Raw genomic sequence first — 14,810 nt, forward strand, 5'->3', positions numbered from 1 at the left:
AGCCCAGATCATCCAATGAACTCGTCCCAACGGTGGGTCATATTTGATCCACGGTTCGGTATTTGTGACCATGTACTACGGTCCCTTAATGGACCTGACACCAGTCACCGGCTCATCCAATATGAGAAAGCACTAGGGCGGGTTCCTATCGTGCAATGGTGACTGCGTTAGAGATTTACACAGTAAAGATCAAGGTTTAGCTTGCCAGCCTTCATTAGTGTCTTCATCCCCTCGGTTCTGTGGTCAATTGTAGAGATGCCGAAGTGCCTACATCGCATCCCTGCTAGCTCCCCATATTCAGTCGAGGATCATTATCATGGCGCGCCCTGAGGTTGGCCAGGTGGTACGTATTTATCCTATATTTACCTTCTAGTAGCTGTCCTGACGTGGATATCTTGGTTAGGTGGCATGGTATATCTGCACCGTCACAGCCAGCCTCTTCCTTATAACGCGACTGGTGATCCGATGGCGGCTGTTCAAGCGATTCTACGTCGATGACTACTTGTTGGCCATAGCTAACCTGTGCCTGATTTGCGACTTGGTCATTCAGCACTACATGTTCAATCTCGGTAAGTGGGCTCATCATCTGATGGAGCCAGCACAACACTGATTAGAGTACTGTCGCAGGCATGTCCGATCCCGAGGTGAAGAAGGAGGAGATGGTGGAGATACTCAAGGTGAGAAGATCATCGCTCCGTCCACCCGGTTACGATTGCTAACATCGTTGGGATTAGATGGTCATCCCCGGCTCCACTCTCTACGTGACTTCGCTCTGGTTGATCAAGGCGGGCATGGTGATTTTTTACAAGCGTCTCGCCGACCGGACGAAATATCAAATGATATACAACATCACCCTCGGTTTTCTGGCGGCTACCTGGCTTACAATTTTCCTCAACATCATCTTCAAGTGCTTTCCTCCAAATCGCATATGGGATCTTGACCACCCTGAGCGTACGTCATCAGTTTGAGACATCCGGAGTTGCGATGTTGACTCGTCCTAGGAGCTTGCTCGCATAAGCAGTCGCGGATCAATTACTGGATCACCATCTTATGTATGAATACTGCTCCCATCCCCTGCGTGGTATACCGTGCTGACTCCCTTCCTTACCAGTCAATATTTGTAGCGATGTCTTTAGTGAGTGTCATTCGTCGGATCCAATGGAAACCAGAAACTAATGCTGCTACAGTTATTTGCCTTCCAATATCTCAGGTGCTAAAGCTGAAGCTCCCCAAGAAGCAGAAGATTGGCGTTCTCAGCATTTTCATGCTCGGGTTCCTGGTCGTGATCAGTAGCAGTATGTTACCGCTTTGCGCCGCGATTGCTGCCTCCCGTCTGCTGACCTAGATCCTTCCTAGTCATCCGTGCTATTTACGCCTGGAAAAATGAGCAGATGATCACCTGCACCGTGTCGATGGTTGAAACCACCATCGCCATCATCGCATCTTGTCTTCCCGTCATGCGCACACTGTTCTTCGGGTCGAAGTCGCGCACGGGTACCTACAGTGGCGGACGGGGATACGCACTGTCCAGCTCTGGACATATTGGGGCGGGAAAGCAGAAGAGTACCGTTTCGGCGTCGAACATCGGGGTGCGCAGCAAATCCGGGCTGTCGCGGCATGACTCGGAGGATGAGCTGGTTCGGGAGGGCGCGTCCCCAGCGTTGGATGCACCGAATTCGGGGATATCGGTGACTCGGGAGTATTTTGTGCACGAGGGGATGCGGGACACTGAGAGTTTGCGTTGAGGAAGTGAGTGCTCTAGATTTGCATCACTGGACATCCCAGCCAGGAGTTGAGACAAAAATTGTCGCGATTGCTGTAATTACACTGGTAAATTCAAACCAGAAATACTGAAGTAATGTATAACTATAGGTTACAATGGAGATACGAAGGATACATTATACCATCGTGCATACCTAATACTGGAAGAGTGACCTTGAGATGGACTGAAACCTAGTCATCCATCCCATACACTGTCAAGTCGGGATGCATCCCTGGAAGCGCATACACGGCGTTCTGTGCCCCTCCGAATAGCTTCAACTTTCTCTCTCCTCGAAACTCCAGCCCGATTTTCTCCAAAACACGACGACTGCGCATGTCTCTTCTGGAACAAAACCCAAGGACCCCCTCTACACCCAGCTGGCGCCGAGCATAGTCGATCAACCCGATCGTTGCCTCGGTGGCATATCCTTGGCCACTGGTATATCCCACGGCTGGCTGGTGTATGCATTGGGCGGCTCGCCTTTCATCAGTGAGACAATGCTGATCATCTTGCTCTCGGCTAGCGATGCCTCCGGATAGGGCTCCAAGGACACCAGCATCTGGCCAGGTTTGTTCCGGTTGTAGTCAGCTTGGACCTGGGTTGCGATAACTCAGCGGCCTTCTCGGGCGTGTCGATGCCGGTGTTGCCTTCCGTTGGATGAAATCGTCGGTGTTCCAGATGTGGTGAAGGAACGTGCTGTGGGTGGGATTGCCTGTTTGAAGGTAGGAGATGTGCAGCGTTGGGTGGGAATACTGAAGGATGGGGGAGAAATGGGCACCCAGGGTATAGTGGAAGTACATGAATATTGGAGGCCAACAAGGGAATTTTAGGGACTTTATATTATCTTAGGCAATTATGTGAGCCAGAGAAGGTCATTAAACTAATTGTTAGTTCAACAATTACCATCCAATTAGCCACGGACTTCACCATCGATGTGCGGGGTTCAAAAACAAACAAATGCTAAAAATAATACTTACTACCAATATAGGCAGTTACTATGCCTAATTATGAAGCATTCAGGAGAGAAGCCCGTTGATTCGTCTCTTTCAATAAAACTTGATGGATTTGTATATCTATATTCATAACCAGATCTATCTAAAGGAAACTGATGACTATGACGAGTACTTCTAGATCAGGCTGGTGAACTTTTTGACGACCTGGATCTTCCTCTCGCAGGCCGCGTCTCTCCATGTCTGATGCTCACGGCCCGCGAATGTAAGGCTCCCCAGCGCGGAGAAAGCGCAAGACCAGCACCGTCCAGCGATGGAGGGCGCGGTCGCTGGCGAACCAATTCTGCACCTCGAAGTTCTCCTGGAAGAACCCGATCTCGGCAAAGCTGTAGAAGGCGTTCCACGGGAGATCGGGCCCGTTGCGTACTGGTAGATCCAAGGCTTGGGGGTGTGCAGTCGCTGCTTGGGGATGTGGTCGTGCACATGTCGCAACTGCTGCGAGCCCGGGTTCTGCATCGTCTGGGTCGATCGCATGGGCAGGGGATTGATGGGACCATCGCCGCCGAACGCGACGTCCATGGCGTATCGCTCGTCGCCGGGGAGATGGATGATATTGACGATGTGCATCCTAGCAGTCAGCTCCTATACTATCTAGTCGGCGGGGATCAGAGATGTATAGATAAACATATATACATACAACCCTTGGTATTCCCCGTGGGAACCCCGTTCGTGCGCGCGGATTCCAGTCATGTAGACGTGAAAGCCGAGAACGCGCAGGATATGATGGAAGAAGATGCTGAATTCCATGAAGTAGCCACCACGACCCTTACGGCCAGGGGGTTGCCGTCCCATCAGTTTCCGGTAGAGAACAGCCAGGGATGTCGACGCGATGGGATGGAGAGTAATGCACCGAGATATTCTCATAGGGGAAGGTGGTGATCTGGGCGTGGAATAGCATATGCAGGGATTCGGGGCGTTTAGGGATGGTCGTTGGGGTCTCGAGATAGGCGGCATAGGAAGGAGGGGGGGGGGGGACATGGCTGCAGGCAGTTGGCGATCTGGTCCTTGGAACAGGCAGATTATTGATCTATGATTCTATCTACATCTGTCCTGGATAGTGAAGACTTGAGACCAAAGATAGTCTCAATTGAACCCCGGATTGATTGGGCGGCAGTGCGGAGAGACGAGGCTAACGGTTGAATTTGTCAGCGATATTATTTATATATATCTTTATATTAAGAGAGAGAGAATAGTATTATTTTCCATTTAATAAAATGGCAAACCCCGCTCTGCTGGCTTTGCTCTTCCTGGCTCCAGTCTCCCTGGTGGCCACCATCTGTCTTCTGTATAGCATCACAACTCTCTCCTCGAAAACAAATACTAACTAGATAGGGCTCGTATCCATCGTCGTCGCTATCCGACCGAGAATTATGCCCTCCGACTCATACGTCCCCCCGACCCCGAAGTTATCCATCATAAGATCCAAGCCGCAATGACGTGTGAGGAGGTCCAGCGTATATTCCCCATCGTGGAGTACAATATTTGGAAAAGTCAACGCACGCAGGATAATAAGGTAGAGGGTTCAGAGAGAAAGGAAGAATCACCAGGCTCCGAGTCCCAGACATGCGCTATCTGCGTCGACCAGTTCGACGCCAGCGAGAAGATCCGACCCCTGACCTGCGGACACATCTTCCATCCAGCCTGCATCGATCTCTGGCTCACCAAACGACAGGCCTGTTGTCCCCTCTGCAAGACCGTCTTCGTCGGACGCGACATGCCACAGATGCCTGCGACGGCCGTGATTGCAAACGAAAGGCCACCCATCCCTCCGTGAAAAACCTCTGGATAGTAGTAAGCTCACAGCGCGGAGCTGTATTACTTTTCCCGAATCAGCTCGGACTCAAATCCTCCTGGAGTCCGGTCACGCATGATATCATACCATCGCTCGTCCGTGTCAAGTGCAACTCAGGACTTGAAAGAAGTTGGTTCCGTCAATATCTCCATTGTATGCGGTTGTGGCCTGGAGCAAAGCATTACAGAGATGAACCTCGACGTAGATGACCATTCTAGTCTAGAAGTGTCGGTTGGCACTATATCAAATACAATGTATTTAATCACCGCAGCTGTTGGGTACAGATAAATCCAAGATCAATCCGCCAGTGGCAAACTGGACCAAGCATCGCGCCAGTCCTGAGTGTCCGACTGTTCGGGCCATATCCTGCTCATAATCGTGCGATCTGCAAGACGCGCCCCTTGTAACGTGCCCCATTTCTCCAGCATTTCTCTCTCCAGTCGTCTTTGCTCCTTGTCCCTGCGTTCTCTGATTTCTCGTCCGATCTCGGTAATATCCACTTCGTTCCCGTAGCCTTTCCAATCGACCTGCAGTCGGCGAGCCATGTGCGTCACCTTCTCCTCAATGGAGTAGGAGACATCGGCGCAGAACACGTGCGGATGAAGGATCAGACGCTGAAGGATCTCCCGGTGGGATGGACACGATACAATCGTCTCCCAGATGGCCCGAGCCAGTTTGGTATCGATGGCCGCATTGATCAATGCGTCGCGAATGTGAGCCGTGCACCACTCATGAGGTCGGAGGGGAGCGCCGAGGACCGGGGCATTAATTGCGCTCTTGTTCCCGCAGGCGTCGTTGTAAGACAATCGGTCGTACTCGTCCAGCGGTCCGTCGAGATTCTCGACGCTGCGGAGCGGCTCCATCGAGTAGAACAGATGAATGTACACCTCTTTCAAGGCCGGAAACTTCCCCAGAGCCTCGTAGCAGGCGGTCTCTCTTCGGTCCCCCTTGGATCGATTCATGATTAGGTCCAGTTGCTCGACGTGGGGACAGCTCTCTCCGATCCACGAGATCTCGGTAGCAGTGAGGACCATGGATTTCACCACGTTGAAAAACGTATGCATCACCGCACGAGGGTGAATCCGCAGCTCCCGTAATGACGGCCCGTGTCTCTTCAGGATTGTCTGGAGTAAGGGCATGTTAATCAGACCAAACAGACGTAGTGTCTTCAGGGGCGGAAGACTGTTGAAGAACATCTCCGCCGGAAGCCGGTCCTGCGCCGTGCTGCATGGGATGGCCAGATGTATCGCCAGCTTTTTCAGGGACCTGAAGCACCCCAGTTCCGTCGCTTTTGACAGAACGTCTGTCCGGGAAACATAGTTCAGGTTCAACGACTGCAGCGTCGACAAATCCGTCCTCCGATCCCATTCGTCCAGCGTTTGCGAATCCATCCCTACTTTCGTTCCCGACGTCGTGAGACAGGTCAGAGTCGCCTTTTCGCGGACTCCTCCGGCCGGAATGGGAGGGACGAAGCCGTTCCAACGTTTTGCCTTCGGATCAGACCTCCGTGCCTCACTTTCCTCGGTGATTAGGTGTGAGCATTGTTGAAACCGGAGCTGTTTCAAATGCGGCGCGAGTTGAACCGTCTCGATCACGGCCTCTTCGTTATAGTCTTCCTGGATGTCGTCCTCGGAGAGACTTCGTACATACCGCACGGTCAGACCATGTAAACAGGGCGAGCGGATCAGATCGCGCTCGAAAGGATCCGTCTCGGGACGCTGGAGACTGTGGAAGCGAAAGGTGTCGAGGTTCAGCTTGCATGCCGGATGATGCATGTGCAGTGCCTCCAGTAAGCAGGGAGGGAACTGATTCACGCAGGAGTAGTTCAACACGACCAGGTGCTGAAGATGGGTAATGAGCGTCGCAAGCGGTGCCCAGAATGCGCTGGTTGCGCTTTCGTAGGACTCTTGCTCATCACCGTCGTTGGTGAAGATGTCCTTGTACGTTGGTTCCAGTTCTGCTGCCGAGCAGATATCGGTTTCTTGCGTCGCGAGGCCATCCCAGTACTCGATTTCCAGCCTGGATATATTCTCCTCGTCTTCGGGACTGTTCGGCAGGCGGAAGATCTGTCCTCCTAGATTTAATTGTCGCGCGTAAGAGAGACATTGCCGTCGGAGTGGGTGATGAAATATCTCCTCGACTGTACGCTCCAGCTGCTTGCCCGTCGTAAGTCGCAACGACAGTGAGGAATAGATGAATGGGACGGCGGCATGATAGCAGCTGCTGTTCACGAGAGCCAGTACATGGACTATCCGGGGACAGTCCTCCCAGAGCTATCAGTTTATTAGACTTGACCATCCTATTGGTTGCACAACACTCACCAGGCCACAGATGGAGCTCAAGATCGGGGATGGTAGGCGATTCATTTCGATCCGGATGATTGAGTCACGGAAGAGATACTAGGAATCATCTAGCCGAATTTACGATGGCCAGAGTCCTAGTGCCCGCTAGTGCCCTTCCAGAGGGAACACGAGAAGAATACAAATACAGTACAAGTGACCCGATTCCCAGTGTTCATGGAATTCCAGTAAATGCTACACATCCTCTTCCTCCTTCTCATGTGGAACGCCTAGACCAGGAGATAGTCAGCAATATCTGGCTTCTCCCGAGCACACTCCGCCAGCAAATCTCGATCCAAGCTTGTAATGTCCGACCCACTGAATGAGATGCTTTACCGATTCCAGGTTCCCCGCGACGATGCAATCGTCAGCGGGGTTTTCTTCCCCATCATCGACCGCGGTCGCATTGGCTCCATTTCAAGAAGAGCACGAACGGTCTTTGACTCGTCCTCGATTGCGGCCGCGATATGCAGCGTCGTCTGTCCGTTCTCCGTGCGAGCCTCGGTGTCTGCCCCCTGTTGCAGGAGTGTTTCGACAAACAACCATCCGCCGACAATGTGTGCAGCGATATGAAGGGGACCATAGCCACGTAGGAAATATGTCCACCGCTCTCCCACTGTCTCCAGCTCCTCATAGGTGACGCCGTCCCGGAAGGGCCAGGCTTCAGCGGCTTGGAGGCAGGAGCCGATCGAGCAACGATGGGACGCGAATCGTAGAAACGCGCCCACGACTTTTTGCGGCTGACACAGCTCTGAGGTATACACCGGCACCATTCGCGCTGCAAGCGGAAGGAAAGGATGGGTTTGAAATCGCTGCTTCAGACCCACTGATGACAGATATGCGCCAGCCTGGAAATCCTCCTGCGACAAATAGCACATTAAAGCCTGCAGCATTGTCTCGTTGGCATTACCCTGGGGATCCTCTCGTAGATAGTTCTGCAACAGTGGCCGTCGGATTCTTATCTCCGGGGTCTGCGCGTGAAGGGAGATGAAGCCACGGCAAACGGCCTCTACATCCGCAGCCGTGTAGCAGTCGCTGTCTTTAAGTACGCCGAGTGCGGGCAGGATGTCTGCTATTGCGAATGTCGTAGGATGGTGTCCAATCTCTTCTAGCCCGGCAATCAAGCGCAGGACCTGCTGAACGACATGTCCGCGTTCTACCTTTTCATTGCAAATACACTCAGTGCTGTAAGCTTAGTCGAGGCCGGTGCGCTGGTCAGAACCTGGAATAGCTCCAGTGTCTCTGACAACGTGAAACTTTGGAGCAGGCCTGTTCGCGCAGGAAGCGGTGCATATCTTCCTGGTCAGTACGATACTATCAGATCAATGTCACATCAGGTACCTCCGTCCAGCATTCGGACAACATCCAACATGTTCTTGTCGGCGATCTCGGCCATTTCAGGCGCATCCTGCCGATCCGATTGGGGTGCTGTATCATGCAGAATGTAAGCCTTGAGGTCATCGTCCTCGCCCTTGTTGCGATGTGTTGTAGGTTGTAGGACACGAGAGATTTCAGTGCTGTATAGCGGCTTGTTATGAGAATATGTAGGCGTACGTGTTGGACATCGTCGCCGGCCAGGCCAGTCAGCATATCTTTCAATGCCGTTTCCGACGCATCGACGCCAACGAATATAATAAAGGTAGAGCTGAATGGTGCAGTGATCAGATTCCATAGTCCGCCTGAATTTCCCTTTTCAAGGGCCGGGAAACGGGAGTAGTTCTCGACCAGTTTGAGGGTCTCCGAGGGGACCTCGGGCAGCTGAGCCACGAGCTGTCGGGCTACCGAGCGAAACGTAAAGCCGAAATCAGAAACGTTATGCTAGCAATGGTGGCTGTCTAAATAGAACACTGCTGTGGCGGTTGATTAGTTTTTGTGAGCGAATATGGTCCAGAACGAGGGAGCTGATGAGCGTTTTTCCTGTTGCCGCTTGACGAATGTTAGAGAGACAACTCCATGTGCCTGATCATTTACGTACAGGGTCCATGAGTCCAGAGCAGCTGGCCAGAGCCGTTGATCCATTCCTGGGTGTGCGCTCTCTGAGAAACTAGCATCCGATAGTGCCAACTCGTTCACGGCTTAGGCGTTCCTGTGTCTCGGCTGAACTGTCACCGGGACAGAGTCGAAAGAACTCCTTGATGATTCAACGACACGTAGGGCGGGGACATGGATGTAAGTCTTGAGCCAGCCCTTGGCTGTGATTCTTGTGAGCCGATGACTTAGTATAAGCAACAACCTGTGACTTAAGCGTAAATCGTTACTAGTTAGTTACAGTTTTCCTCTTTCGAAAATGTCGATTCCACATTCAGCTTTTTCATTCTGGATAGACTCTTATACGCTATGAGCTGTAAAGCTTACCCTTGGTCGTCTATGTGCTAAGTAAAGACAGCAACCCACACTCCCATCATTCCTTAGTACATATATTGATACCACCAACCGGGTCGAATTGGCATAAAAATGAACCGGGATTCAAAGGCACGAGACAAATAACGTGCTGCATTCAACTCTGGTGGACTATCAGCACCGAGGTTGTTTCTCTGCCTTCGCTAAATACAGAACCAAGAGAGGTCTGACCGTTCTCTCTCCACTCTTCATATCCTTTCGACGTCTAACGCTTCAAATTTCTCTCTATTGGCTCTCTTCTTCCACGGACGCTCCGGTTCTTTCAGACGCCGGCCCAGGAAAGTCTGTGCGAAGAGTTCAATGGGCGTCTCATTTGGATTACTGAATTTATAAAGCTTCGAGTGACGGAAGATGAGCTTCTCACGTCCATGGAGGCGTAATGGACCCTGTCCTGCTGTTCCAACAAATAGGAAATCAGCAGGACGGGGAATCTTCTTTCATTGCGGATAAATTCTTCTCATTCACTTGGATTCAATCTATCTTGGCAAGCTGCGTCTAGCGAGCATTCCCTTCTGTCGACTATCTATGTCATCCGGTCCGTAATCACCGCCGCAGCCCAGCCTACGGCAGCAAAGGTTGCGAACGCTTTTAGCCGTGTGGAGCTTGTCTGTTTTTCCTTCGGCTTTTACGTCCTGGGGACCGTGGAGGAGGCAGTCTCGCAGAACGTATCCACATATTCCAGGGGTAGTGTTCTGTATCAAGTAGGCTCAGCATGATCGTCGGCTCGCCGCGGTCTTGTGACGGATATCACTTCCATTCTGCCCCATCTGTCTTTCAGCTATACTCCGGTGCTGTCGTCCCTCATTGCCACCTGAGTGAGTGGTAGCATCGCGGATGCGGTGCTCCAGGTGACGGATTGGCACTGGAGGCTGGGATGTGGTGTATCATCTATCCAGCCTGTGCGCTGACCCTAGTTCTCAGCCTGTGGGCAATAACCCGCCGGATCAGTAAGCAGGGAGAAAGGCAGGATCACTCTCCTTCCTCGTTCAGAAACTCGGTGTCCGTGGGTCGGTAGTAGAGCTTATCCAGATGCTAGCCATTGTGGGCACTATCCCACTGATTGCCATCTGGTCGCTGATCCCCGTTCTACTGAGCTAGCGGCGGCTTCCAACAGCAATGGCGCAGTTTTCATGTCCTCGTGCCTCTCGCCATGAGCGTAGTCTGCATTCCCATGTTCGTTGTGCGGGAACGGCGGGCCCACCGGCCTTTGCTCTCATGGCTCCGTTGAAGGACCGTTCCGTGTGGGCACCGCTGGGGATTGCCGTCTTCCGGAGCTTTTCTCTTCATGTGTAGGTATCTATACACTGTGCTGGTCGTCGCGTTCAACTTTGTTGTAGATGCGGCCACTTGGGTCCAAGGCCTTTTCTCCATAAATGTTTTGATTGGCTCGATCGTTGCTCTTCGGGTCTACAAATTGCGTCAGTTAAAACGGATATTCTGGTGGGTACAATAATCAACATGGTTGCATTTGGCTTCTTGATCCGACATCGCGGATCGCCGTCTGGTGATTGCCCGGTGGGCCTCATCGTGGGCTAGGTCCTTCTTGGAGTTGGATGTGCGTTCTTCTCGTACTCTGCGCAGGCCTCGCTGCAGGGTGGCCTCCAACACGAGCACCCGTCGGTGATGACCGGCTTCTACCTTGCTCCGATTAATATCGGGTCCGCACTGGGAAGCATGACCTCCGGCTATCCGGACCCATGCCCTACCGCATCCCCTGAGCAAGAACCTTGCGGGACGTTAACTCCACTCTGGCCATCTCGGCTAATGATAACCTATTCGGCGCTACGGCCGAGTGGCGTATAGGTACTCCGGAACGAATGGCCCATCGTTAGCTCCTACCAGCATGTTCAGTAGCTATTAACCACGACGGGAATTTGCCTGTGTTCCAATCCTGCTATTTGGGACGGCGACGCGAAATCCGAGACTGAACGACGAACAAACATTGGCGGGAGGGAGTAGGAGTTCTGTTGATGAGCAAAACAACTGTATCTCACAAATGTATCTCTTCGATCCTTGTTTAGTGAGATTATCAATGAACTGGCTACAAAGGCACCACCGCCCTAGAATAAGTATATTTCTTGATATATTTCACCGATCAAAATAGTCGTCGTTGCTAGGCAACTAGAAATGGCCCCCAAGATGACTCAATCCAAAGCTAGTTGCCTACGCTGCATTTCCCCTCTCTAGTTTCACATAATCCTTTCGTGGCTGCGTTTGTCACTTTGGGAACTAATAGAATTTATAGTACTGAATAGGGGCCCTCAAGATCCTTCTTCTCACGCGAGAGGATTTGCCCGAATGCTTCGCAGCAGCTCAAGACGCATTCGTCCGGTTCAGTCGGCTGCTCTTTCAGCCTTACCCCCTATCGGATGAGTCCACTGAGCTCATGATCAGAAGCCGGATCCAAGCCTTTGAGGACAAGCCCGATGCACGACGGCTCAAGGCTATCGACACGGAAATGAGCGTGATTATGGCGGCGGCAGAGTGGAGTGTCTACCTTGAGGCTGAGATTCTGTACAAGAGCAAGGAGGAGGTGGCTGAAGCTAGGCTGGAACCTCGCGTGCCCGAACTGCGAGAAGATATCTCGCGGGCTTATTATATCACGATGAATCAGGAGAAGCACGACGTCATAGGGAGCGAGGAAGATGGAAGGTGATGAAAATTGAAGTGTCGTGTGCAGTTGCATACCCTATTCACGCATCCAAACGACCAGAGAAAAGGCGCTGCGAAAGCTTTGTTGCAGAAGTGCATCCTAGAAGCAGATAGTCTGGGCTTGATTGTATATCTCGAAGCAACCCCGCATGGATGGCCTCTCCATGAGAAGTTTGGATTCGAACCGGTCAAATCCGCGACATTTGATGCGGCAAGAGTGGGAGGGGATGGGACACATCACTATACGGTATGCCTTGGTAGAACCGTGAAGATGTACAGTTGGCTCACTGCAGTAGTATATGGTGAAGATACCGAAGATCCCGTGGTCGAGCTTTTCGGAATGGTCGTGGTTCACATGGAGGTGACTATTCTCTGTCCCACCGTGTCAGTAATTCTGTCTTGAGTTCTCAATCCTTTCCGATATTAAAATATCTGCTTTCTTGTGGATTTGGAATGCAGTTTCATCGTTATTTCTGGAGATGGATTTGTCCATGGTAGCTTTTCCGAAGCCCTCTCACAGTATGATACCAAGAGCAATAGAGACGAATAACCACGCACTAGCTGGTAATGCAGGCATCTCTCACGAACGATAATGTAGAGTCAGTATTCTGAGTCCCACCGGTGTAAGATATTTCCGCCGCCCCAAGAGATCTGAAATTGGGCGGAACCACCGGCCGGACTTCAGCATTGGAACACCCCGCTTGTTTCACTATCCGTAAATGCAAGCTCAAAGATGGCCTGGTCGGAGAAAATCAAATCCATGCTGGCAGCTTTCGCCCCCTCGAAGAAGGCCACATCCAGACCCGAGGATCAGAGCGCTTCGGAGGCAGGCCCTCAACGTCGGCAGATAAGTTGGTTCCACGACGAGGAATGGACGGATGACGACTCCTACGATGCACTGACGGAGATTGCGGTACCAGAGCCCGTGGAGAGACATCATGCAGAGGACCTGAGGAGTCGTCCGTCCCTGGAACAGCGACTTTCGAGCATCTCCCATTCTAATCCGGATGCGGAGGCAGCCTGCGGGGCTCTGAGCGAGGTTGCAACGCCGGAGCCTGTGGAACGCCTCTCTGAAGAGGAGTTAAGACACCATCCTTCCCTGGAGAAAAGACTGTCCAGTGCCTCACATCACCATCGTCGTCGCCGATCCAGTGGAGGTTCCGCTCCTGAGACCCGCGCTGTGGAGTGAATTACGATGCTATTCTGACATCGTGCAGTTACTGTATCCTACAAGATAGAATGTACCATCCATTCCTAGCGATCTCTGCCGGCATTGAAAAAATTCTACGACGGAAGCCTGACAATACCAATACGTTCTATGTACTAGACCAAGAGAAACCCTCATATAGTAAAGGGACACCTTAACCAGAAAACTCCGTTTCTCTTTCTACATATCCTCCCTCATCTGCCCGTAGTTCATTAGTCATCGTATGTTTGTGCATTTGTTCTGTGTTTGAACCGAGATCCTATGTTCGAGGGCCAGAACCGGTAGGTGGCAAGTGACGCAAACCCCAATCTTACCGGCTCTCACGGGGGAGTGGCAAGAGCTACGTCATCAACATCACCAGATCCTCATAAGTAACTATTGAGTCCGTCCGGCGAAAAGGTTGATTCATCGAGATACACGTCCCACCTCTTACCCAGAGAATATTATGTAAAGTGAACAAGCGATCCTCGACATGGCGATAACTTTACCAACCGGGCAGCGATCTCCCATGAGGTGAGTATTCGCCGACAAGTCAATACAGATGATAGATTTGCACTCACGCATTTTGCCCTCGCAATGACTAGGCCTACAAATCCGACGACGCTCTTTAGCGTCGCCGCTGGAGCCGCTGCGGCATGGGTCCTCTACCGATGGTATTCGCCCCCGAAGCCCGACCAGGAAGGACTTCCATTTCCTTATGAAGATGCGGAGCGCGACGTCCAGAGGAAAGCAGAGACATCGAAATCGCCCTCTGGCGCCGCCAAAAATACTCAGTAATTGTACAGTAGTTTGGGTGAAACTGGGAAAACTGCATAATGCGGTGGATTCAAATGCAATCACAGTGTTTCTGCATGTGCAAATCAACGGATTTAGTAACTAAGGTTACTGAGAATACCATTATTTCTGGTTATAAGTAAAAGGAAGAGAGTAGGAAAATATCATAATGCAAGCTACTAAAGGTCTAGGATAGTGGGGAATGCAGAAATATTATAACATGCACCAGATAGAGTATTATGCAGAAGGGCCCACAAGCTAGGCAATATATGCGTGTTATATGTTGGTAGGCTAGAACTCCAGATCTTATCACTAGACGAATATGGCGGGGCAGACAAAGGGCCTTTTTTTTTGTTTTTGTTTTTGTTTTCTTTTCTTTTTGATAGGGATTATTTGCCATAGTATTAACATTGTTGGTGAAAGTTACTGCCTTGCTTCGAGGGTACAATCCTTGTCCTAGGCGTGCTTGGCTTCTTTGCTACCTTGATTCGTTAACTTATATGAGAGGGCATAAATCCGCCTAGAAAGTATTTACATACTTTATCAACGAAGCCCACCGGCCGTCACAAGGACCGTCATTCTTTATTGGCTAGATTGGCCCCGTCTTTGCGTTCGTTAGGGGTGACGCTGCGGTACATGTAAATGGGATTACACTGATTTTGATTTTAGGCTATTACTGACGGCTCGGTTTCAGATGGTAGAAGGGAGGACAGACGCGACCGTTGGCGTGCCCATGAGTCTAATGTTCACCGTAGTAATCAACGGATCCTTGGGATTCGGCATGTTGATCGCTCTATACTTTTGTCTGGGTGATATTGAAACATCTGAAAACTCCCACAGGGGTAACCGTTTCTAGTTATATCTTACCAGACAA

General features: G+C 51.3%; 9 protein-coding genes across 9 annotated transcripts; 5 read left to right on the forward strand and 4 right to left on the reverse strand.

Moving 5' to 3' along the window:
• Positions 1–316: 316 nt before the first annotated feature.
• ATNIH1004_009379 (uncharacterized protein) lies at positions 317–1,745 on the forward strand (the record flags this gene model as incomplete). Its single annotated transcript, XM_033573971.1, has 8 exons — positions 317–343; positions 404–569; positions 628–677; positions 735–951; positions 1,002–1,052; positions 1,112–1,135; positions 1,188–1,295; positions 1,357–1,745. 8 exons carry the CDS (start codon positions 317–319, stop codon positions 1,743–1,745), a joined length of 1,032 nt encoding a protein of 343 aa, XP_033424523.1.
• A 208-nt stretch (positions 1,746–1,953) lies between these two features.
• ATNIH1004_009380 (GNAT family N-acetyltransferase) lies at positions 1,954–2,562 on the reverse strand (the record flags this gene model as incomplete). The annotated part of the gene is made up of 2 exons (XM_033573972.1): positions 1,954–2,321; positions 2,358–2,562. 2 exons carry the CDS (start codon positions 2,560–2,562, stop codon positions 1,954–1,956), a joined length of 573 nt encoding a protein of 190 aa, XP_033424524.1.
• Positions 2,563–2,889: 327 nt separating this feature from the next.
• Positions 2,890–3,636, reverse strand: NAT3_2 (N-terminal acetyltransferase; the record flags this gene model as incomplete). The annotated part of the gene is made up of 2 exons (XM_033573973.1): positions 2,890–3,340; positions 3,410–3,636. 2 exons carry the CDS (start codon positions 3,634–3,636, stop codon positions 2,890–2,892), a joined length of 678 nt encoding a protein of 225 aa, XP_033424525.1.
• A 350-nt stretch (positions 3,637–3,986) lies between these two features.
• ATNIH1004_009382 (E3 ubiquitin-protein ligase RNF103) lies at positions 3,987–4,546 on the forward strand (the record flags this gene model as incomplete). Its single annotated transcript, XM_033573974.1, has 2 exons — positions 3,987–4,057; positions 4,105–4,546. The coding sequence occupies 2 exons, from the start codon at positions 3,987–3,989 to the stop codon at positions 4,544–4,546; spliced, it is 513 nt and encodes a 170-aa protein (XP_033424526.1).
• Positions 4,547–4,860: 314 nt separating this feature from the next.
• On the reverse strand, positions 4,861–8,954 carry ATNIH1004_009383 (uncharacterized protein; the record flags this gene model as incomplete). The annotated part of the gene is made up of 6 exons (XM_033573975.1): positions 4,861–6,787; positions 7,240–8,036; positions 8,264–8,374; positions 8,458–8,681; positions 8,752–8,829; positions 8,879–8,954. 6 exons carry the CDS (start codon positions 8,952–8,954, stop codon positions 4,861–4,863), a joined length of 3,213 nt encoding a protein of 1,070 aa, XP_033424527.1.
• Positions 8,955–10,600: 1,646 nt separating this feature from the next.
• ATNIH1004_009384 (uncharacterized protein) lies at positions 10,601–11,059 on the reverse strand (the record flags this gene model as incomplete). The annotated part of the gene is made up of 3 exons (XM_033573976.1): positions 10,601–10,710; positions 10,752–10,945; positions 11,010–11,059. The coding sequence occupies 3 exons, from the start codon at positions 11,057–11,059 to the stop codon at positions 10,601–10,603; spliced, it is 354 nt and encodes a 117-aa protein (XP_033424528.1).
• Positions 11,060–11,442: 383 nt separating this feature from the next.
• ATNIH1004_009385 (uncharacterized protein) lies at positions 11,443–11,959 on the forward strand (the record flags this gene model as incomplete). The annotated part of the gene is made up of 2 exons (XM_033573977.1): positions 11,443–11,461; positions 11,559–11,959. 2 exons carry the CDS (start codon positions 11,443–11,445, stop codon positions 11,957–11,959), a joined length of 420 nt encoding a protein of 139 aa, XP_033424529.1.
• Positions 11,960–12,688: 729 nt separating this feature from the next.
• ATNIH1004_009386 (uncharacterized protein) lies at positions 12,689–13,144 on the forward strand (the record flags this gene model as incomplete). The annotated part of the gene is made up of 1 exon (XM_033573978.1): positions 12,689–13,144. The coding sequence occupies one exon, from the start codon at positions 12,689–12,691 to the stop codon at positions 13,142–13,144; it is 456 nt and encodes a 151-aa protein (XP_033424530.1).
• Positions 13,145–13,634: 490 nt separating this feature from the next.
• ATNIH1004_009387 (uncharacterized protein) lies at positions 13,635–13,939 on the forward strand (the record flags this gene model as incomplete). Its single annotated transcript, XM_033573979.1, has 2 exons — positions 13,635–13,675; positions 13,747–13,939. The coding sequence occupies 2 exons, from the start codon at positions 13,635–13,637 to the stop codon at positions 13,937–13,939; spliced, it is 234 nt and encodes a 77-aa protein (XP_033424531.1).
• Positions 13,940–14,810: the final 871 nt, after the last annotated feature.

This window comes from Aspergillus tanneri (genome assembly GCF_003426965.1).
Source record: "Aspergillus tanneri strain NIH1004 chromosome Unknown AapTan_6_pilon_pilon_pilon, whole genome shotgun sequence".
In the NCBI taxonomy this organism is placed as follows: Eukaryota; Fungi; Ascomycota; class Eurotiomycetes; order Eurotiales; family Aspergillaceae; genus Aspergillus; species Aspergillus tanneri.